We start from the raw sequence: 24,016 nt of genomic DNA, 5'->3' as shown, positions 1-24,016 counted from the left end.
TTAAATCAGAATTCAATTTGTGTTGTTTATATGTCTTCTCCTAATTCTGCGTGATCACATGCTGACTGTTTTGTCTTCCAGGCAGATTTTCTTGGTAATGTGTCATCTGTTTGTGTGTGAAGTGTAAAGTGTCTAATTCTTTCTACTGTTTACGTTCATAGAATAATAACTCTTGGTTTGTTCTTGAAGCCCCTCAGTGGAAGCACTAGAAACAATTAAATCATCAGTCCTAAATAGTTATGCATTAATGATGTGATACACTTTACAGAATACAACAAAATTACTGTGGCAAGTATCTTTCCTGTGAACTTAAAATTGCTTGCACCGTTCTTGTAACTGCCAAGGTTTGAAATCTACAGAGATCTGTGGAGAGAGGAATATATTTTACTGCATAAATATATACACAAATACATTGATTAATTTTTTGGATGATGAAAAGGAGGAATAAGTTGGAAGAGTTGACATAGGAATTTCAGTTTATTGGTGCTGTTACTACCTGAGGACAATACAGCTTGGATATCTCCAATGTGAAGATCAGCAATAATTTACAAATCTTTTAAAATCCAATTTGCCAGCTCTAGAAGGCAGATGGATTTCTCTGAGCAAGTGCATGTTGTGTAGAAGTACCTCTGCTCGAGGCAGGAGAAGCTGCCACTTTGTTGGGCCATATTTTGCTTGGTTGTTTGGGTTGGTTGGAGGGGTCACCTCACAGATAGGTGTGCCCCTGTGAAACTGTGGAAGTGTAGCTGTCCAGGGAATGGATTTCACAGGAAAATCTAGGTCCTGTGCTTTGTTTTACTTGCTGGGAAGATGGAGTGGCTTGGTTCTGATGAGTTTTCAGGGTCTTCCCTGCAGCTCTGCAATAGTTTGCTTTATAAACACCAGCACATTGTATTCCAGAGTGGGAGTGTATTTGCTAAGGCACCTGTTTGCTTGGGAAGTCTTTGGTTGTGGGAAGTGGCAGACCAGAAGATCTGGGAAGTGCTGGCAAAGAGAGAACCTGGCGTTGCTGCTGGGTGTGTGTCCCTGCTCTGTGATGGATCCTCACAGAGAGCTGCCATCACTTGCTCCCCTTTGCCTTCTGGCAGATGAGTTGGATCATAGCAAATTATTTTCTGTTCCTGGAAAAACCTTTATTTACAAATGCAGCTTTTAAAAAATTCAGTATGTGGCTGTTGGAAGCACTTTAATTTGTTGGTTATGTTTAATCTGGAAAAATTCTGACTTCTTTTCCCTGCCATTTTAGGAGGAAGACAGCTAGGATTTCTTTTGCATAGCTATGCTGCACAGATGTGTGTGCATTAAAGATATGTTGTTTATAATCTGGTTTCTGACATTCTTATTCAAAAACCTTTTTGATTTAACATAAAGAGGTTGATAGCTTTATCAAATGGACAAAAATTGCTTATTTTCCTGGCTAGTCATTTTGGAGAAATTAATGGCAGTTTCAGATTTTATGAAGGACAAAGAAATGGTATTCACTAATTCAAATAATTAATTAGAAGCAAATGCCTGTGGGTAGTGGGTTGTTTCCCATTTTAGGTGAATTAAAGGAAAATTTAATAATTGCTTTCAATTTTTCAGGCAGCCAACATCAAGCGTGAAATGACCTTCCATGCATTTCAACAGGAGGATGTAAAAAGTGACATCGGTCGAAAACCGCCAGACCAACAGTTTCTCCTGTTCACCACAAAGGAGGAAGATTTAAAAACAGCAGAGACCAAAAAACTTAACAGAGCTCATGAGCATGAAAAGGAAAACACTCGTTCTGTTTGTCTTCTGGAACAGAAGCGCAAGGTTGTTTCTTCAAATATTGATGTGCCTCCAGCAAGGTGAGTTTGATTTTTTGTTGTGTTTTGTTTTAAGCTTTATTCCTTTTTCTTCCCTGCTATTTTTTAGTAGGACATTAGATACAAGTTTAGTAAGCAGCACTATGAGCTGCTGAGGCTAGTGTTTGTGCCCAGGCAGTCCAAAGTCCATCACAACCTTCCTATTTGAGAGATCTGCCAGGAAATTAGAAACACCAGTAGCTGAAAATGAGAGCATCTGTAGAGTAGGACTTGTTACTACTTTTGCATTGTTTTTGCTTTTAGAATGTGCTGCAGCTGAGGTACCTGGAGAAAAGGATGAGTCTTAAGAGATTGTTGACTCAGCTTCACCCTGAGAAGTAATCTTCTAAATTAGATACAAAATCATCTTACCTGCTAGCAATTTATTTTTCGAATTTTTTACTGTCATACTTGCAGACACTTTATACTCATTGGGTATTCTGTGTTGCAAGATGACAAGTACTTTTTCTTGTTCATGTTACCATCAGTCTGTCTGTAAAGATTTCTGCTTAATCTACTTGGTAAATTTACTTGCATGTAATTCAGTAAAAGGCCTTTCAAGCTTATGATACTACTTAAAAAATTTGTAGTCAAAACAGATGTTTAGTTCTTCAGTTTTTTGGCTTTCTGAAAACCAAAATAACTGTCAGGTTCTACCACATAATCCAGAACAGGATCACTTGAGGTATTTCTCTGGCTGTCATAGATGTCACTTGCACTGAGTTCATGCGCATTTTTACAGGATTCCCCCCATATATATGTAGTAAAAAGCTATGTATTACAACCTTGAAAATGTTAGGGTACTTATTTGAGATTTTCACTCGTAATCAACCTTGTAATGTCTGAGTGTCCTTCTCATTCATCCTGTGTGTCTCAAAGCAAATAGGATCACAAGAACATGTAGGTCAGGAGGGACCTCAGGAAGTCACCTAGGCTAACCTTCTGCTCCAACCATATGTTAGCATTTCCATTTAACAACTCAGGCTGCTAAGGTACAGGGTTTAAGTGCATTTTTGTGTGACTTCATGGAGATAATCTACTTGAAGTAGTAGTCAAGCCCTCATTTTCTGTAGCTACAAGATCATCCTTCCTTGGAGGGATGGATTTTTCCTCCAATGAGCTGGTAAAGAGGATGAATAAACATCTTTAATGCCTTCTTAAGGCTAATTGTGACACCAGTTTTGAGCACAGGATACTTAGAATGATAGGAAATAAGTTCACTTTACAAAGGTGTCTTCTAAAGTTGTTCTTTCCATCTGCATGTATTTTATTAGGGGCATAAAAATTACTGTGTTACGTTGTTGTGCGTTTTCAGACATGCAGGTTGAGCTCCAGCATTAGCAGAATTAAAGAATGAAGTAGGAAAGAAACCTGGAATTTATGTTCAATAGCATAATAAACATTTTGGTCATTCTTACTACGTATTTCCAGTCAAGCTCAAGTTTTGCTTTGAAGCTGAGGTAGATTATTGGGCCATTTGTCCACAACTGACAGGAAGAACACTTAAGCCCTTGTTTGGAGATCTTCCTAAATATTTGTTGTTGTAATGAAGGGGAGCACCCAGTCTCTCCTCCTTGGCAACACAGTTTCATCTCTAAGTCACATTCTCCAAGAAGTCTCCATGCATTTCTTGCCTCTTTCTAGGCCCCTTCCAGTCTTCTGTCTAGGACTGTGCTGAGAGAGTTGCATGTTCCTCAGAGGTGAATTCCTTGTTCCTTTGCCTCCTGGCAGGACTCATTGCATCAACTGTCCTCTCTTCTGATGAGAAAATCCATCTGCCTTTGCAGATTTGTTATACCCAGTTGTGAAAGGTCATCTTGAATTAATCAGATAATGTTTGCAATTATGTGGGACAAATAAGGGGTTTAATATGGTCTTAATTTCTTATTGCTACATATACCCTCTTTACAAAAAAAATCCCCAATATTTAGTTTGTAAAGAGGGCATATGTAGTAATAAGTCAAAGTGAAGCTTGTTATTTATTTTGTTTTAAAACTCTAGTGGAACTGAGCATAACCCATTTCACTTCAAAGATGCCAAAGTGAGAGGTGACATTACATTTTGGAGTATCCAACTAAATCCATTACGATATTTAAGTGATTTAGAGGCAGAAGTTTATAATAGTTTTGGATTCGTTATTAGCAGGGGCGTATGAGTATGTCCAAAAGAGCTCTGAAGAAGTGTTTGCAAAAGAGCTGTTAAGAGATGGATAAATTTACTTAACTTTTTCCACAAAATGAAACAAAAGCCATCCCTTCTTAGCTGTTTTAAGGATCTCAATGAATAAGAATGGAAATCTTTGTGAGGGACTGTATCTAAAATAACTAACAGTTCAGCAAAACACCAGCATAATGTTTCTTGCAGGCATTGAGCTCCAGGGCTTTCATTATTGCTTATGGACTCTGACATTTTAGAAATGTTAAAATATCTTAACTGAGTCCTAGTGTTTTGTGTGCCTGGTAGTCAGGTGCATGGAAATTATAGTAAAATTAATATTTCATTGGATGCAGAATTTTAAGTTCATTGTTTACATTTTTATTTCATCTTGTGAAGATACTACAGATGTTTCTCTCTATGTTATGTCCTGTACTTGAAGTGTCTTTTGGATTAAGGCAGGAGGAGAGCATGACTTTTTCATAATAATTTTTATTTTTGGAATGCAATAAATTAAATGGCAGTTAACAGCATTAATTCTTTCCCTTTTCAGATTTCTTCAGTTGGTCATTTTGAACAAAATTTATCTGAGCTAAACTGTGTTCCTTCTTCTGAAATGCAGATAAGCCTAAATGAAACTGTTCAGTTTGAGCAAACGGATTATTTGATATAATGAGGAAACTTGAATTCTTTATTTTTCCTTTAAATATTGGGTTTATCATCAGGTTTTTATGCATAAAGAACTTCAGTCTTGGAAAAAGTGGTCTGGCTTTGAACTGCAGTTATCTCTGACAACTGAGATGTTATCTGTAGAAGAGAGAAAATACACTTTTGGTTGATCTCCAGTTCAAACAGCAGCCATCAAACACAGCCAGATCCATGGATCTGAGTAGTGAAAGGCTATTTTGTGGAAAGAGAGTGGTGTCACTGTGGGACTAATCGCCTTGTCTGGTGGGCAGAAGCAGGCCCAGGTTTGCCAGTATTTCAGACAGCTATGTCTGTAGAGGTCAAATGTAATCAGAGAGGATGTTCCCAGTAGGCAGAGGTGTGGAAGTTAACAGGACCTTCTTGCTCATTTGTATTTTCTTCAGTTACTTACCAACATGGACACATAGTTCCAAAGCATGTCTAAGAAGGACGTGAAAGAGCCTGGGCGGCTGATACCGTGGGTGTGAGGATGGGAGGAGGGACTCAGTGCAGGCAAGGTAAACAGGGAATGGCTTCTACCTCTTGGAAGAAGGAGGATAGAAGGGTGGGTGGTGGAGAGCAGAGGATGAAGTTTCCTTTTTTTGAGTAAGATGTGAGAATAAATGTCAGAAAATGGTGGTGGTGTTAAAGGCCTTTTAAGATTGGAGTGTTTTGACCAATGGTACCTGGAAACCCTTCAGAACTTAAATGCAGCAGTGTCAGAGGAGGTCCTTTCAGGTGTTCCAGAAGGCACTAGGCATGCATCACTGCTACCCCTCTGATGGGTGGGTGTGTTAGAATAAATCAACAGATTTTCTTTTATTAGTCTTCTGCTAGAATATGTCAAAATATTGTGAAATTTGTATTATCCTCTTGATACATCATCCTCGTTTTCCCCAGCCCTCCTGTACTCGGTTGTCTCTGAAGAAAAGAAGATAAATTTTCTAACTGCCTAACTTTTTCTACATAGTTTGTGCTGCTAAAGGACAAGCCACAGCTAAACATCAGTTGCCTAATCACTTCCTTATAGTGTTAAAATAGTTATTGTGCAATAAACCCTAGCTGCTGTGCTCTTCAGTTTCACTGCTGTTAAGCAGTGACATTTACCATGACAATAATATATTGGATTTTGCTATCTTCTGATGCTTTTATATTAAAAAAGTTGCTCTATTACTGTGAAATTAATTTTTATTCCTGTACCTATATTTTATCTGCTAATTAGTTTATAATTTAATGGAAAATATATTAAATAATTGAAATAAAGTAAATTAAATACTTCTAGGAATTTTCTCCAACATTGTCTCTTTAGGTCTTTGTAGAATAGCTACAGAAAGATGGGAGAAAATTAATTTCAGCCATGTTTCCTGACCATCATTATAAAGAAATAGTACAGATGGTGATGTATTTTCATTCCTAAATGATTTTCTTGCCTGGTCTCTCCAGGAACATAGCTCTGGGCAGCCTTCTGATTAGAGTGTGTTGTTGATCTGTAAGGCCTGCTGGGCATGATTGATTATGCACCATGCATTCCAATGGAAACATTTGCATATTTTCATAGCCAGAACTCTCCAGGAGCCTGACTTCAAGATCAAAAGCAGTATCTGCTCAACTATGATAACCTCACTGGAAGGACTTCCCAATCTGCTTGTAGAGGGAAGATCAAGTTGTGCTTTTCTGTTTATCTAGAGGTGGTGTTTATTCAGAGATTGTCTTCTGTTTTTTTTCTCCATCTGTTTTAGACTAGACCTCAGTTTTCTTGGGGGAGCTTCTTTCCTGTATCTCTCACAATTTTTGCTGAGGGGATTGATGGGGCAGCTTCAGAGGGCATCAACTATTTGTTGGCTGCTGAGGATTTTCAGCTTAATTGAGTGAAAACAAAAGGCAAGGAAATCAGGCTGTGCTTCAGTTACTGACTGTTGCTCTGTGAGCTTCTGAGTCCTCTAAATTTCCCTGCTAGCCCAATAGCTTTTCATGGAGGTGTGATATTTTCTCCTATTTTTTCACAATACTCTAGGTTGAGTGCTCTGGTTTCTTAAGTTTCGTTTTCTATAGTCATGCTACTTAGAAACTTTGATAACAGTTGTTTTTATATAACAAAAACTATTCCCAGTATCATTCCTGAATTTCAGAGCTTCTGTAAAAAATCTGATAGTTGGCAATACCATGCATTTAAAAGTAGCTTCTCCAAACATATACACAGTGAATTATTGAAGTAGTAAATTGTTGCTTTGTTTACTACATTTGTTTAGTTAAATATGTGTGCAGCTTGATTGAATTTTACCCAATCAATCAGTAAACCTTGATTACATTTAATATTGATGGTAGTAGACTGCTTGTCATGGTCTGCTACAAAATGGTGTGGTGCCTTCTAGGATGTTGGAAGGGCATCATCAGGTTAGTTGCCTAGGTGTGCATTGTGTTTGTTGCCATGATAGCTGAACCAACTGCTCATGGTGTTGAGACCAATGACAGCATTCCTGACAGCTTGCAAACTGCTGGAAACTCACCTTTCAAGTGGTGAGATGCATCAAGTCCCAAACATGCTGGGGAGCAGAGCAGGGCTGTCCCATTTTAGGCATGGCTGACCACTAGGAGGGTTAATCTTGCTATAAATAAGCTTGTATTTCCTAGCTGGTGGTATGGACTCAGGCATGACCATTCAGAAGTCCCTGCTGCCAGAGCATCACAGCAATATGCTGGATAGGATTGTTTATTGAAAGAGGTGTAGCATTCCCAGCTGTAGAAAAATTTGCTCTGAAATTGTGCATAATGTATCTTTATTTTTCAGTGGATCTTTTGTCAGTTCCTCCATTTCTCTCCTTTGTGCTGTGCTGTGTGCAGATTTGACACTTGCAAGATATTTCATACTTGTCTGTGTTACTGATGTCCCCATGACCATCATGTTCAATCAGTTGCAGCTTCTAGAGGAACCAGTTATCTGACCAGTACAATTTATTTACATCACTTGTCTTGGATATGCTGGATAGCCTACCCAGGAGGATTTTGGCAGTGTAATTTTCTTTTTAAAGCACAAATTTTGGGTTAGTTAATATTTCTCTTGAGGTATTTTTTTCCCAGTAGTGTTTAAAGCAGAAGGAATATTAATCTCCTGAATAAAGGAACATGCTCTTGCTGTTCTTTACTTGTACTGTTTCATATTTGATGATAATTCTCACACAATGGGGCATAATGGCAACTATGTGTGATTGTGGGCCTGGTTTACCACAATTTATTCTGTGAGATCAGGATGTGATTTAACAGGAATAGACCTAACAAGGATACAACTGAAGCTTACTTTTCATGAAAAGGTGACTCTCTCTTTGGTGGTACCTTTTGTAGCACCTGGTCATCATTTCTGAGTTCACTGCTCCTAGGTTTCCATAGTATTAATGTTAGAAGAGGGAACTTTAACACCAGCTGGTGACTTTGGCCATCTGGATTTTTGGCCAGTGTTAGTTTCCATTTTTTTTAACTGTGGACTTGCTAGCCAGTGAAAAATACAATGTATGGAAATCTGATGGTTCAATTAAGTGTGATAAAGCTAAGTTGTTCTACAGCCTGACATTGGAGTCCGTGTTATTTTAGGCAATTATTATCTTCAGATGGAGGCTTTGCTTGAGCATGTGTATATATATATACACTTATATAAATAAGTTTCCCATTTCTCTAGGAAATACTGTATTCAAAGCACTGCTTTGAAGATCTGTCTTCATCTGTTGAAGTACACCTACTTCTCCTAAAAATCTTCTTCCACTGGTAGCCAGTACAAAAGGCTGCATAATTTTATCTGTGTGATGGAAGTTGCCAACAGGCAGTGATCTCATTAAGAAGCAAATTTCAATGAATTCCTCAAAAGTGGCACAGAGGAAAAATGTGTCCCTAATCTGCAGTGGCCGTCAGGCGCTGGTTGGTGAAGAGCTGCATTCAGTGAGCCCTGCTGCTCTCCGTGTTAGCCATTGATGTGAATGCATGGCTTGTTCTCAGCTCTTCAGTTCCCTTAAAAAATGGAGTGTAATTTCAAAACACTCCTCAGCAGCAGGCAATATTCAATAAGAGTAATTTCTTTGTGGTTTGTGTTAGCTGTGGCACAAAAAAATTCCTCTTGAAATGCCATCTGTGCTGAGAAAAAGAAAAAAGTCAGTGAGTACATGGTTTGTAACTTGTGTATCTGTGAAAACTGTGCAAGAATGGGCTACTTTATATATGGTTACACAGATTACACACATCATACCTATGTTCACAGCTATAATTTTATTTACATGCTGTAAAATTAAAATATTCTAGTTTCTTCAGTGGTATTTGATGTTGTAGCACTGAGGTCATCAAAAACACAATGCCTCTTTCTGAGAGAAGTCATATCACTGACAGTTATTTGTAAAATATATTTAGAAGTTTTTGTCTTAACTCAATTAGCATCATATGCATGAAAATGTTCATTTTACACATTTTGAAAAAAGGAAATAGAAAGTGTGCTTTTCTCCATTTATAGTAATATGCTTGCATTGTGTGTATGAGGAGTTATAAATATTTTGTTTATATCCCTAAGACCACTACACTACAATGAAACTCCTATGTGGTGTGTTAGCTGTATAAGTGGTTTGTATAGAAGAAAGGCTATTTTAAGATGTCTTATATTAATAACTATACACAATATTTATATGATTATTTATATTCATCAGATATGCATCTGTTTTGCCTATTACTACTTCAGGTTTTGTGACAATAAGGGTGTTGTCAAAGAAGAGAGCACTTAATCACTTTAAAATATCAGTATCTAGATTAGGATATGTGTGTAAATTAGTTTTTTCTAAAGGGCTGTTTTTATTTGAAGCAGAACCCCATCTTCTTGTGGTTTTACTAATCTGCATAGTTTAATATAGTCTATAACTCTGTCCTCTCAAATCCCTGATCATTTTGAGAACATGGTGAAACAGAAGTGATGCTAGATACACAAGGTCTGCATAAAGCCTCTACAAATTTTTATCAGCTGTTAGTCTTTCAAAAAAGATGCCATCTGATCCCCAACTGAAGCAGCACTGGGGAACATGGTATTGCACCACACCTGTGCTACATGTGGAAAGCCTAGCTCCGTACCTGGATACACAGCTGCTCTTTGGAAACTTGCAAAAGTTTAACCTGATCACAGTTTTCTCAAGCCAACAATAAAAAATAGTTTCTGTTCTTCAAGTATGATAGTCAAGCTCTATACATAAACAGCTTTGCAATTTTGCATGGGTCTGTATTTTAAATTCTGCCATAAGAATTCCTACAGGTGATCTGATACTGTGACCTCAGCCCATCTGTGCTTGCTACCCAGTGACCAGAGCAGAGGTAGTAGCATCTTCAGAGGACTGAGGGAAACTGTGCTTAGAATATAAATTTCTGCTACTAGTTGTCCCAGTGGAGAAGGTTCATCCCAAAGTACTTGCTTCTTTGCTCTTCCATCAAATGAGTAAAATGAAATTAGATTAGAAATTTTGCTAAAAATATTTAGCATTCCCAAGCAAATGTATTTTTACACTCTGCATAAAACCAATGTTTAGAAACATTTGTTTGTTCTCATTTTGGCATAAAACATTCTCTCTTAGTGGCTGCATATGTGATAGCCTCCTTGGGGAACTGAGGGGAAAAGTAAAGAATAAAATTTCCAAAATACAGTAGCAGAGTTTCCTTAATTATACATTCTGCTAAGCTCTAGATATCTGAGTGTTGTCCTTCCTTCTCTCCAGGGGCCTACCAGAAGCCCACAAATGGCTGGACAACTGAGCTGTGTTATCCTATGGAAATAGTTGTCCTCTGCAGCATCAACGCCAGCATACTGCACTGAGGCTGCTGCTCTGTTGACATATGTATATTTTTATAGTAATGGCAATATTCCAGATGGTAAATGGAGTCAACAGGCAATTGATGCTTTTAGTAAATTATTCTTATATTGTAAGTTGTTGTAACTGCTGCTCCTAATTTGATTTGGTTTGTTACCCAAAACTTAATGTCATGGCTGTTTGTTTGAGGAAGAGCAGAGGGTGATATTTCCACAAGCAGCAGATGTACTGTCATTATCATCAGCTGTATAATGCAGTGTAAGAGCATGTGTTTAGGTAATGCTTTCCCCAGGAAAACCTCTCTTAAATACTTTGTAGTCTTAATTTTGTATGTGAGGGACATTTTTCATCCCATCCTGTGTTCCCAAGCTTATGCTCCCTGCTGTGTATGTTAATTTGGATCACGTCTTTTGTTTTCATTGTTTATGTCCAATTGGTTCCTCCCTTGAAGGCAGGCAGTGACATAAGGTGTTAAAAGAGGCACTTAGTGCTTTCCTATACACACACACAGTGCCACATACTGTGCTGTCACCTGATGGCTTGGTGTGAGGAGATTTCTCACTTGGCTGGATGAGGAGGGAGAAGATGATGAAGAGGGTGTGCTGGGCTTGTTTTGAAATGCCTTTGTAATGAAAAGTGTCTGTGAAAGAAAGGTTTGATGTCACTTCCTTATAAGCCTGTGCTGATGCTTTAGAAAGAATGTTTTGGCTGCTCTTTCCTTGCTTAACTCCCCACAACTGCATCCTGAAGTCAGGGACTGTTCTCAGTGCCCTCTTGGACGAAATGATTTGTTCTTTTCTCTCTAATAGAAAGGCTATTAGTATGGGGAATGTTTATGTTATCTCTTTCTTCTCAGTGTAGCATAATTTATTTTATATAATGGTGGTTGCTTTTATGGGGTTCACTGGGCCCTTGGCTCCAAGATTACAGATGAGTAGTTCTCACAGTAAGTGAAGAGTAGCTATTAAATAATATGTTTATGGATGTGTATACACACACACACTTCTGTTTTTTTTAAATTTGGGGTAGGCATTTGTTTGGTGACATACTTGTGTGCTTGTCTCTAGTGTCTAGAGAAATGTCTTCCTGATAGTTAATTTTTCAAAATTAATGTTTCTACTTCAAGTACCTGTCTAGAGTACTTTTAGATCACAAGAATATTAACATCTGTAGTAAAGATCTAATCAATGTTGAAAGTCCTTTAAAATATGTCATATAAAAAGGTTTGTGGTTACACTTACTGTATTTTGTGGTATATATTTGATGATGATGTTGACAGAAATCCAGGGTATTATAAAAGAAGATACATTACTCTCTTGCTTATCTCTGAATAAATTATTAGCAGGGGAATGCACAATTTTATTATGTTCTGATCTCAGTAAGAAGCTTGAAGAGAAAATCTGCATTGAATGTATAGGATGGGTCTTACCAAACTAGATAGGTATTGCATGTATAATAAATCATTAACATTAAAGCAGTTTAAAACCAAGCTTTTACATCTTGATTTAAGACATAATAAACATGTCTTTTATTGGTCCTACAGACAGAAGCTTTGAATTACATTATGCAACAAATGTTCTTAGTTATCTTTGGTTGGGTTTTTTCCCCCTTGGGTTTTTTTGGCAACCTGTTGTGCAGACATCCAAACTGCTCACAGTGTTAATTGAGTTTGCCTGTCATTATTATAGCAGAGGAATATGAGAGACAGCATTTCTGCAGTGAGGAGTTGGATTTGAGAGCCAGGGAAAAATACAGTTGCTGTGAAAGAAACCATGACGACTCAGTAGATGTCGCACCTACCAGTGCTACCCATCCATCTGTGGCTTCTTTCTGTGGGACAAGGATGGAGGTCTCAGCAGCTGCTGCCCCTCAGTCATGGTTGCAGCTAAGCCTCCAGAGCAGTTGGAGATGTTGGCCTCATTTCACCTCCCAAGATGGAGGGGCTGCCTGGGTACAGCTGAGGAGATTCTGGCTCCTAGGTAGTTTTTATTCTATATGCCTGGTAAAATACAGCCCTTATAACAGGGTTGCAATTCATCACAGTACTTCAGTGTCATTAGTACCTTTCAAAGTACTGTTGACCCTTGTTACTTGCCTCTCAGTGGGCTTAGAAAGATGGCTTGCTTACTTGCTACAAATGTATCAGAAACAGGAAATATGGAAGATAAAATCTTCAGTTGGACTTCAAAACTGAGAACAAGCTGTCCTTCAGTTCATTCCTATATTGGGGGTCAAATACTTAGCCATTCTCTGTGTTTCTGCCTTTCTTACCTACTTTTTAAAATTAAAGCTTGTCTGAGCTATATGTGTCCCTTGATATCATGGGATTTCAGAAAGCATCTGGCCTAGAGTGCCCTCCTGCTTTGTGAGATCTGTTCACTGTGCTCTGTAGCCTGCTGCCTTTCGCTGTGTATTCTCCTCCTCCCACTTGCTCTGCTCAGGTTCCATCTGTGGCTATGCTTCTTCTCTAGCAATCCCTTAAGACCACCACTGATTCTCCAAACCTCACCTTCTTTGAAATACTTGACATTTTTCATGGTCACTCTTCTAAAGCATTCCCTTCAGTTCCAGTGAGGAAAAAATTTTTCTTCCACTACCAAAGATACACCTCAAATCATCTTATGTTTCTGTGATGTATTCTATAAACCATGTATGGAATATGTTGTATTATGCTTATTAAGGAATTACATAGTTCCCACATTTTGCACTAACTGTATTTGTGTGCCTGGAAAAATATCCAAGCAACCTTTCCCTGCCCCACCACCTTGTGAAGGAAGGCTTTTGAGAGCTGTGCAAGCTCATGGAGAGAAGGAAGTAGCTGGAAAAAAGCAAATCTGGTTAACTACATACCTGAACCCAGTTGTAATTTTTTTGCTACTGTTTTCATGAAATAATTAACATTTGGTATATGATTATACCCAGTTTCTATTTGGGAGAGAGCAGTGAACAACAGACAAAAGTTCAAAATCTGCTTTGGTTGATTGGAAGTATCTTCATGTCTGTGAGCTAGCCAAAACTAACAGATTTTAATAAGCAAGGGCAGATGTGTATACATGCTAGGATATGTTTTTACACAACATTAAATCACCAACAGGATAATTAAAATTTGCTGAGTAACTCCTGTGGTGAGGCCACAAACAACATGCCCATTACTTTCTTTATGTAAGCAGTGAGGGACAAATTGTTTCCTATTTCTGTAAACAGTACAACCTAAAGAAAACACTTGACTTTGAAGAAGCTTATCTTTCTAACTACAAACAAACACAGCAAATATAAAAAAACCAACAAACTAAAAAATGCCAAACGCAAAATCCCAAACCAAGCCCCACAAGCCAAGTGAAGGATAGACAGCCAAAAGCCTGGAGAACAACCATTATGAACACATGGCTAATTTCCTGTTCCTAAACCAGTTTTGTCAGTATATATTGCTAAGTCTAATGAGTTGGGTTTGTTCACACTATACTTGAGACAAAACACACAGAGTTATCTCTAGACAATGACAGGAGCCTGCCAGTCTGCCAGTTCTGCACAAATGTGAGTGGGTATCTGTTATGGAAATTATGTTTCATGGGCTTAAAGGTGCCTTGCTTCCTCCCAGCACACAAAACTAGGCCCTTTTTGAGCTATTGGGAAGTGTGGTTGTTCATGGTAACTCAGGAGGGCAGCTACCTGTGGAATATGGGCAGGAGATGGGAATGAGCAGTGCCACGATGTACATGAAGTGGGGCGCTCTTGCTCTGCTGAAGCAAAGGGACTCTGCTGCTGTGCAGCCTCCCTGGTTGATTGCAGTGAAAGCAAGGTGTGACCATCATGTGCAAGTACCCAACTTGCAGAGAAAGGTTATGGATAAAAGACTTTACAGAAATCTAGGTGATAATTGATAAAGATTTCCCTTGGAACATATCCATGTGTATGTGCATAGAGTAAACTCTTTATACTAGAGTTTATCTTGATGGCAAAATGGATATTCTGTCATTGCTGCAGAGCCTTGCCTTGTTGATACAGATAATTGATGTTGTTTTAATGGAAAATATTTGAACAGATTTTAACAGCCTTAAACTCATACCAAGTTCTGTTTAAAAAATATGCCCAAACTCTTTTGCTTAGGATATGCATGGCTGCATATTTTATTTCTGGTATATTGCCATATTTCCTGTATCATCAGCTATGCCAAATAATTGCTCACTTACTACACTGGTAGCTTAAATACTGTTGCTTCAGAGATGTGTTTAGAAGATGTGATAGATACAGGCATAATATGATTTATAGCATTGGATTAGAATAACCATAGCTTAAAAATCCTCGATGAGGCATATAGATCATGCAAGATAAGTAGTATTTACCCCTTTTGATAACTGTTGTCTAATCTCTTCTTCAAAGTCTGTACCTGTTGGCAGGTCATCATTTGGAAGGGCAGTCAGTTCCAGGATTTAAGTATTTTTTTCTGCTGTAATTTTTTCCAATCACAGCTAAAACCTTCATTGTTTTTGCATGCATTGCCTCTTCCCCATGCCCCAGTGGGCATGGAAACAATATAACCTTCTTTATTTATTTATTTTCTCTGTCATTGTTTCACATATTGGAAGTGACACCATATATCCAATTACTATTTAATATAGATTGCATGAATAAAGTTGAAAATGAGCATCCCATGGGTGATCATCCCATTTCGCTGTGTCATAGATGTTCAGGCTCTGGCCTTCTGCCAAGGGCAAGGGATTGAAGCACCCTCTGGGAAGCTGGGGTTCAGATTTGGAATGGGTTGGGATGAGGATGAGACTGACACCAATCAGCACAGACACACAGTGGCAGAAACTCTTGGGCACAAGCAGGAACCAAAGATGCCTGTGGTTTCTGTGTTGCTCATGAGGAATTTTGTTGGTCATGCCTTTTAAGCATCTGTATTTTCTGTGGTTTTATTATTTTTCCCCCTCTGTCTCTTTTCTCCCAGAGTTAACACAGTAGGTAAAATAGTACTGGAGAGGATTAGAGGAGCTCCAGCGCTGGTTCAGTACCTGTGTGAGGTTAGTGAGTAAAATGACCAGGTGAGAATGATGGCATTTTAGTGTGCTGATACAAGTAACCTGTTCTGAAAACTGAATGCAGCCCTTGTTTTTCCACATCGATGCCTTGTATGGGCACAGCTTGGACCTGACCCAATCTGCTGTAGTTCATGTGTGGTTGGAAGCCAAGAAAAGCACTTCTATCCACCAACGAATGGCACAAGAACTAGTTTAGAGAAAGCATATTTGTTGTTCACTTGCAAAGCAGTAGTCTTATCACCACTGCTAGCTCTGCAATTTAAACTGAGTAGTCTCTTTTTTATAATGTCTAGTATGCTTCAGCTGTGCTTTCTGCCCCCACCTCTTGCTTCTGTGCCCCCCAACATGTATGTAGGCTCCCCACAGCAGAGTGCTGCTGGAGTGAGGGAGGCTTGCTTTGAGGATTCAGTGCTTTGAGCACAGTTTGTTTACAGCAGGTATAAAGCAGAAGCATTATTTTAAACTCTGGAGGAACAGGGAAGTTGGCAACCATCTATCTGTGCAGCTTTGAAACTTGATTACTATTTGTGTGAATAGTGATGCACTAGATAGGTTTTGACAATCTCCAGATTGCAAACAGTGTTGATGAAGCACGTTTCTGTAAGTGTGTATAGAACAGATCAAGATATATGCATACCTGTAAAGTTTTGTGAGCACAAATTCAAAAAGTCTCTGGTTTAGATGAGTCTCAAGGGTCACTTCTATTCTTCCTTCCCCCATCCAAAAATATTTGATTGTCTTCTGTGGGAATTACGTTGAAGTTAGACCTGGGAATGGTTGAGCATATGACCCAGTGTTAAAAGTGAAGGACTATTACCCAGGCATTTTCAAGTGCATCATGCAGTTGAAACTCATGTCCTCCAGGAATTAATTGCTCTGAGAATGGCTGCTTTATGAACTCCATTTGCTGCGAATCACTTCCCATTTATTTTCCCTTGTCCATGTCTGCACACAAGTATGTACTGCACCACAGCTAATTAATGTGTGTGTAATTTAGGAGAGATGATTTTTTGCTTTTTAACTGAACTTCAGACATGCACAGAGAAATGACTCTTTTAGGGGAAAAGATCTGCTTCAGTGTGTATAGGGTAGCAACTGTGCTGACAGTAAAAGTAATAGCTCTTTATACAGCATTTTTATGATTCAGTGCTGTACAGACACTAACATGCTCTAAACTGGGAACGCTAAGCAAAACCACTTTAAAGATGTCCAAGAAGCAATACAACAGGAGGAAGTGGCTGCCCAGAAAGGCAGGGGCTGTACTAGGATTAGAAGTGGAGACTTCCTGACTGCCAGCCCTGCTCTCCTTCTTCTTTTAATTTCCAACAGCCAGCTTCTCTTTCTGACTTTTATGCCCCATTTACACTTCCCATCTAAAGTCCATTATTCAAAATTCTGCCTCAAATTTGACTTGAAAAATAGGGAAAAACCTCTGACCCAAACACAAAGCAAAATACCTTCTACTCCATATGAGGACTTACATACTTAAAATCTGTGCCATTCCTGCCTTTATGCCAAATGACCTTGGAAAAGTCCTTGGTTTCTCTTATGTATTAAATTACTTTTTATTTTCTTGTATTTAGATTCAAATGATGGTCAAAAGCATGTATTCTGAAAATGATGTTTATTTATTTATAACCTTTTATCTTTGGGTGTTCACACAAATTATGTGAAGTGTGGTTTTAAAGCAACTGAGCATCCAGACTTGCAGTTGTCCCAGGCATTTTGTGGTGAGACTTGTACATGAGTTTATCAAACTGAATCTCCACTTTCTGAAAATGATGAGCTAAGTGAACTGTCTAGGTTGACACAAGGGAGTTGCTGGCCTTGGCAGTACATTCTGACTCTCTGTCCTGCTGCACCATTGCAATTTTAGGTTATTGCCAGTCTCTCTGATCAGTCCAGACAAGGTGTTAAATAGCAAATTTTAACAGTGGTCTGGCATTGAAGAACTGAGATGTTTATGTTTTTATCTGGTTTAAAGCCCATTTTGCAGTCATATTGGTCTTCAAACAGAAGAGTGTGATTCATAGCAGTTGAGATTTTAAGCAGAATAAAAGCATCATTCATTCTTTCATTGTTGCTTACTTTATGAAGAGCTTAGCGTCTGTGACACCAACCCTTGCACCTCACCCAAATATAAAAGTAAATAGAGTGTACATTTTTGGGAAGGAAATACATGTTCATGTGTTTGATATTCTCCACAGCTCAAGCCACAGGAATGAGCTGGATGATTCCTCTGCCTCTATGAGATGGGGGGGTTCCAAGCCTGTGTACTGTTCTCAGCAATTATGCACTTATCAACCTAAGCTACATGAAGAATTACTAGAAGTGGGAAAGTTTAAATGGAGTGCAGAGCATGTGTGCATATTTTTAAAAGTATATATTTATATATACTTCCTATATAAGTAAACAGTACCACTGAAGAATACATGTCAGTCATAGTCACAGTGGTAGAAGTGGCTCTGTTACAGCATCAGTGCTTCCTACACTGTATGTTGCTGGTCTCTTGCAGTGCTTTGCTTTTGTTCAGCAAGACTCTCCAAATTAAGCATCCCATCATAAGGATTGACTAGCATGAAAATGCTTAAAAGACTCTAATCTCATTAGATAAACTCATCATTTTTAGTCCACATAATGGAAGCTTCTGAGACAAAGAAAACAAAATTGTGTTTGAAATATAACTGTCTGCTGTTAAACAAAAAAGCCAGGGATAAATCAGCCGAAGAGAATGTGGTAAATGACTGATGCGATGGTCTGAAGTGGTGTATTAGTGTCCTGCAGTTGTTTATCTAGCAGCAGATACTATATTAAGTTTGGAGTAATGGGATCCCCCAAACAGAGTATTGCCTTATCTTATTGAAACTGGAAAAGCTGCGTTTAACCAATATGAACGTTCTCTTACAGCTGTTAGGGACATGCAGAGCTTAGAAGAGCAGAGAAAGCTTTCTCTGATTATGGTGGTGCTATTTAACTGGAGAGTAAGCATATTTAGAACCAACAGTAACTTGATTGTGTTTTACATTGAGTAGAGCTGTGCTTTGGTGAACTGGTGATTTTCCTGTTTAACCAGGGCAGCACAAGAATTGAGCTGATTTTCTCTTTGCTCTTTTATTAGTAATATTTAATAGTGCTTCACTAGCACATCGAAGAGTAACTGTATAGGCAGAAAAATTAAATGTCTAGTGAGAAGGTGCAATTTTGTCTTTTCTGATGGTTTCTGAAATCCTGCACTAGCCAGGGAGCCCTTCTGAACTGCCCATTGGCATTTCAGCACCTCTACTGGAGCTTCCATGTCTCTTAGAGCTTTGTCCTACAGATTGCATGTTTTGTTTCCTGGGGATCTGTTCATTCCCATTTTCACAGAACCTACACTGGGGTGAAAATTCTGTTCTCAGCCATGATTTTACTTCCACTTGCACATAGCCCTTTCTCTGCTCATTATCCTTCTTTGTTGTCCACTTCTGTTTACATCTAACCATCATAGCTCTTGAAGTCTTTCTGGTTATTTTGTCCAAAAATTCTTTTCTTGCATATTCTGTATATATTTCCCCTGTAGCCAGCTGTGTGTTTTTCATGGCTTGCACAACCAGATCTTTCCAGAGATTTTTAGATAGTCCTTGAAGTGCCACTTCTGCCTGATGTTACACCACAGCTTTCCCTCTTCTGGTTTTGGGCATGCCTCTTTTTTGCAGCTGGCATTGATGCACCTGTCCATCTTGCATCTTATGGATTAGATCCCTGCCTGTGAGAAACTGGCAGCAGTCCTTGGTTCTGAGCTTGTGTTATGCAGATCAAGGAAATGTAAATTAACACATCCCTTTATTAAAAAAGCCACATAAGCAAGTTTTGCATGCAATTATGGTACTTCTGTAAGGTTTTTTTAAACCATCCTTTAAACCATTGTAAGTTGCATTTGCCTGTACACAGTCCTCAGTAAAGATGTCTCACATTCCACAGATTTTCAGAATAACTTTTACAGAATTAGATTATTTTTAAAAGATTAATAACAAGTAATGAAAGTGCACCTATCATTTTGACTGTCCAAGTCAGTGTCATTCTGTATCTCTTTTGAAAGCCACAGAAATAAAAAGTCTTCTATGTCAACAGTATTTTTCCATATTGTAATTCTTCATGTATATATTTTCTGCTTGAAGAGACTTAGCAAGCACTAAGGGCTAAAACTTTTTGCCATTAGTCACTAGATTGTATTAAACACTTGCTTTGTGCAGATGGAAACAAAATGTAGAAGAGCTTAGGTTAAATGGTTTTTTTCTGAATTACAAATCTAAAATTTCTTTTTTTAAGAAGAGGCATTACTGGCACATTTTGTTACCATCTTCTGGGGCAGAGTGATAGCACAGAGAGATCAAACAATCTGTTGTTTCATCTAAACTTTCTAAAGTTTCTCGTTAGACTTTGTCCGGTTTCCAAATATCCACATGGGAGCTGGGGGCAGGGGGGAAGCTTGGAGAAGGGAGAGGTACAGGCTGTTTGACATTATGAGTAAATATGGAAGGATAAGTGTTTTTCCTCAAACTGAGGTAGAATGAAGCTACAGAATTTGGATCTGGGTGCTAATTGCCAAAGACTTTGATGCTAACATGGGAGATTTCCAATTCTTCATAATACAGAGTCTGTTTACAAGATTCAAAATCTGCACTTGGATCAGACGGGATGTTTTGGCTTTTTTTCCTCTGCTGAAATCTCATTTTCTGAACTCTTGAGCATATCAATGTGCAGCTGTTTACATAGGAATGCCAGGCAGGATTCTTTGGAATAGAGATGGCAGGAGGATCTTAAGCATTTGTGCAGGCACTGGTTTATGGCATCCTGTGTTTGTACATGTCCCAAAGTCTATAGCTAAAGTATGGGTTCATTAATGCATTTATTATTTTCTGGGTGTATGTATTTTGGGTTTCTTAATCTCGTATCTGAAAATAGAATTGGGATTTGTATTAGTTTGGAATTAGAAGGTGTCCTGCTTGTTAATGGAAGAATTAGCTCACAGTTTATTGAACCTCTTCGGTTTTGTTTGTCTCTTGGTATCTGAAAAAGGTCCTAGTCCAGAATGACACCACTGTATTCAACACTGAAAATGCTATGCAAAGTTGTAGTGCTGAAGTTCTCTAAGCTAAAAAAGTCCTCTAACCTTAGAGTTGGACCTTTTTACTCTGCTTTCACACCAGGCAGGTTGTGTCAAGCTGTAATGGTCCTTTGCTCCTCTGCAACTCCTCTCCAACCCTCCTCTAACCAATTCCCTCTGTTTTTTCAAGTGCTTCTCAAGCATTTCTATCACTTTGGAAATATCCCAATTGTGTTCCCCAGGGAGCAGCCATGATTCCTGCAGGGCTGGAAAACCTCTTGTGTTGGGTAATGACTTTTGGGTGCATCCTGCTGCCTTGCATCCTTCATGACTGTCAAGTGTGCTTCTTCTGCAGTCTGTCTGTGGTTGATTTCTTCTCATTTTCTGTTTTTCCTGTGCATTTAAGAAGCTATACTCTTTTCCTTCTGAGACCTGTTTCAATTCACCTCTGTATTGCTATCTGCAAAGCTCTTCAGACATCACTGAGAATCACTGTGTGCCTGGTTTCTTTCCTCAAACTATGGATATTAGGGAGCATAGTTCAACAGACAACATGAGGCACAGAAAATCCAGGAGTTTGGAAATATAATTAGTAAACCTCCTGCAGTCACATTCTGTCATTCTCACAGGAAGCAGAAACTTGGTTTTGGTCTGGACTAAAAGGTGATACTGCTTGTTAAAACTAAATTACATAGCTTTGGGTATGTTGACTTCAGTTGTTACAAGGATTTTTATAAAGGGAAAAAAAAAGTGAGATTTCAAAATTGCAGAAAGCATACTTTTTATGTGTTTTCTGAGGAATACATGATGATAGGGTTTAAAAATTTCCCTAGATTATATTTCTCCCCCATTATATTCTCATATGGGAGTTTATATAGTAGCTCCTTAGTGAGAAGAAAGAAATCTGATCTTGGTGTGGGCTGTTTACCAGACCAGCGGATGCTATGAGACTGAGAGGTGTTCCCAATTTAGTTTCATTGAGTGGTATGCTGGCTTCATCAGACAGCTGAGCTGGGCTTTCTACTGCAATCAGTAATTTTATAAACTTCTCCAGTAAATAATAACTTTAATTATTGAAGAGTATGAAATAGACCTAAATGAGCTTGTTAATATTAATGCTTACTGTACTTTCTGAAGTTACTAAGCTTGTTATGGACCTCGGCTAACGTATTCATAAAAGTAAACAAATGGAGCTGGCCCTTCTGTTCATGGACAAATAGGAAAACACCTTGGATTTCTGCAGGTTTGTATCAAAATTGTTCCTGGACCATTTTTTTCCCCATACATTATTTTTGTGGGCTTTTTATTAACTGTTCAGTTTATCTGTTACCCACTATTAATAGTGGGTTATTCATCTGTGTTGCATATTTTTATATCTGCGCCTTAAGTGTCTGACGACTAATTGAAACAGGGTTAGAGAAATGAGAGATTCCAGCAGCATGGCTGTAGGAACATTTTCTTTTACAAATACATCTCTTTGAGACCTAGTTTTGAGAGTGCTTTTGTGATCCAAAGGTCATCTAATGGCATGCTCTATAGGAAAGCAAGTAGAAGTGGTACTCTGTGAAGTACTTGTAGATCTTGTTCAAAGGCATGTCTCTAATGTTTTTAAAGTGTTTTTTCAGCTGGACTGATAAATACGCAGTTTCATTCCTTTCTAAATAGAAAGATGTATCTTTCTTGTCTCTGCTGGACCTGTGACAGATGTAAGAGAACAAACCCCAGGATTTTAATGCAGGTCCTCCAGCTTTTGTTCCTTCTCCCTACTTGTATCACTTTAATGATCTTTCGGGGGAAAAAAGCCACATGAAAAAGTAGGAGAAATCCTGTTCGGGAGGAGGAGACAGGGAGCAGTGTGAGTGCACCCGCGGCTTGCAAGCATGATGTCATTCTCATTTGCACTGCTAGGGGATGAGCTCATCGGGGAGGGGCCTTGCAGATTTACAGCTGTGCCAATTCATCTCTGGTTTGATTAACATTCTCCAGGCTCCCTCCTTGAACTGAACAACAGGCACTGCATTATGAATTATTTAAAGACCTAGGAGAGCTTCTACTAAATAAAAACAAGCATCAGTGCAAAACAAAAGAGTGAACTCTCTATTTGCTCCCACAATGTTGTTAGAGAATGGCATGTCTGCCATTCCCAAAAGGTTAAGCAGGTTGTTTTTTTTCTCCCCCCATTCCTGCTACTTAACATTTTTGCACTGCTAGTTTTCAGCAGTAATCTGAGTTTCCTTTTTGTGGAAGGTGGGTATGTAGATAATGTGTGTGTGTGTATATGTTTTTTGTTTAGATGCAGTGTAGCTCTGGCAAAGCTGTATTATTCCCCTCCAGAACTGGGTTTTAATTTCTAATAGGAGTTTAAATCTAAAACTTGGGCTGTTAGAGAAGAACAAGCATGTTCTGTTTCTAGAGTCCATGTTAAGACTAATTATTTATTTAACTTTTTTTTTTTTTAAATAACCCACAAGAAAGTACATGAGAACTAAATAGATTTGCCTTTCACTACTTTAAGGAATTTGGAATTTAATATAAGATAGGGTAAGCTTTTCTGTACAGAAATTAAAAAAAATAAATAAAAATTCTAAATCCTAAAATGTCTTACAGTCCAGTCTGGGTGTTCATCAGAAACCATGTCATTTTGCAGATGGGTCAGAGCAGCTATTTGAAAATCAGTTAAAGTACCTGGGAACTGCATCAGTTGTACTCTGCCTCCTGCCTGGCTGCAGGCTAGAGGTGTTACTGCATTTGCATACTTAGAGTCAGTGAAGTTCTCTTCAGAAATGCATTTCAACAGATATTACTAAAGACTAAGATGTTAGATTTAGATGTCATTTTCAAAGGGTGAATTGTGCCTAGCATCTGAAAATACTTCAGGACACCTCTAAGAAGTAAGATAAATCTTACTTTGGTTTCTTCTTGGTACCTTGTACCTTCTCCCTTAATGCAACAGCTGCCTTCTGAGTTGAGGATGGGGTGAACTGTTGTACTTCTAAGTTCTAATTATTGCTGCTGTCTGTAACAGCTTTACAGGATTATTCATTCCTGATATAAGGTGCTTTAGCCACTTCTTGTAGATGCATCTGTCTTGGTAGCTGTAGAACAGTAAGCAATACAAATACACAGAAATATGAAATAAAATAGAGGTAAGCAGTGGCGTTTGCTCTAAAAGCACTGTCCCCCTTTCCAATTTGCATTCAGATTCTGAGGAGAGACTGAATATCCTGGAAGTGAAGAAAAAGATGAATTGTTTGCTGGGCAATAATACTCAAACTTGGGGAAAATAACTCAGTCCAAAGGCCAAGCTTGTTTATCAGTCCCTTCACCAAAAGGTGGCCCAGTAAGAAAATAATTGTTTTCTAAAAATTACTGCAGCCTGTTAGAGCATTACAGTTC

The 24,016-nt window shown here is 38.5% G+C and overlaps 1 protein-coding gene across 1 annotated transcript in view; it reads left to right on the top strand.

Moving 5' to 3' along the window:
- Positions 1 to 24,016, top strand: part of ZNF704 (zinc finger protein 704) — an 86,711-nt gene that overhangs the window by 17,962 nt on the left and 44,733 nt on the right. The window contains exon 2 of the mRNA XM_054641840.2: positions 1,585 to 1,832. Within this exon, the coding sequence (XP_054497815.2) occupies positions 1,585 to 1,832 (248 nt within the window). The remainder of the gene's footprint in view (positions 1 to 1,584; positions 1,833 to 24,016) is intronic.

The sequence above is a fragment of the Agelaius phoeniceus genome, chromosome 1, assembly GCF_051311805.1.
Source record: "Agelaius phoeniceus isolate bAgePho1 chromosome 1, bAgePho1.hap1, whole genome shotgun sequence".
NCBI classification, from domain to species: Eukaryota; Metazoa; Chordata; class Aves; order Passeriformes; family Icteridae; genus Agelaius; species Agelaius phoeniceus.
This window is presented reverse-complemented; position numbering and strand designations above follow the sequence as displayed.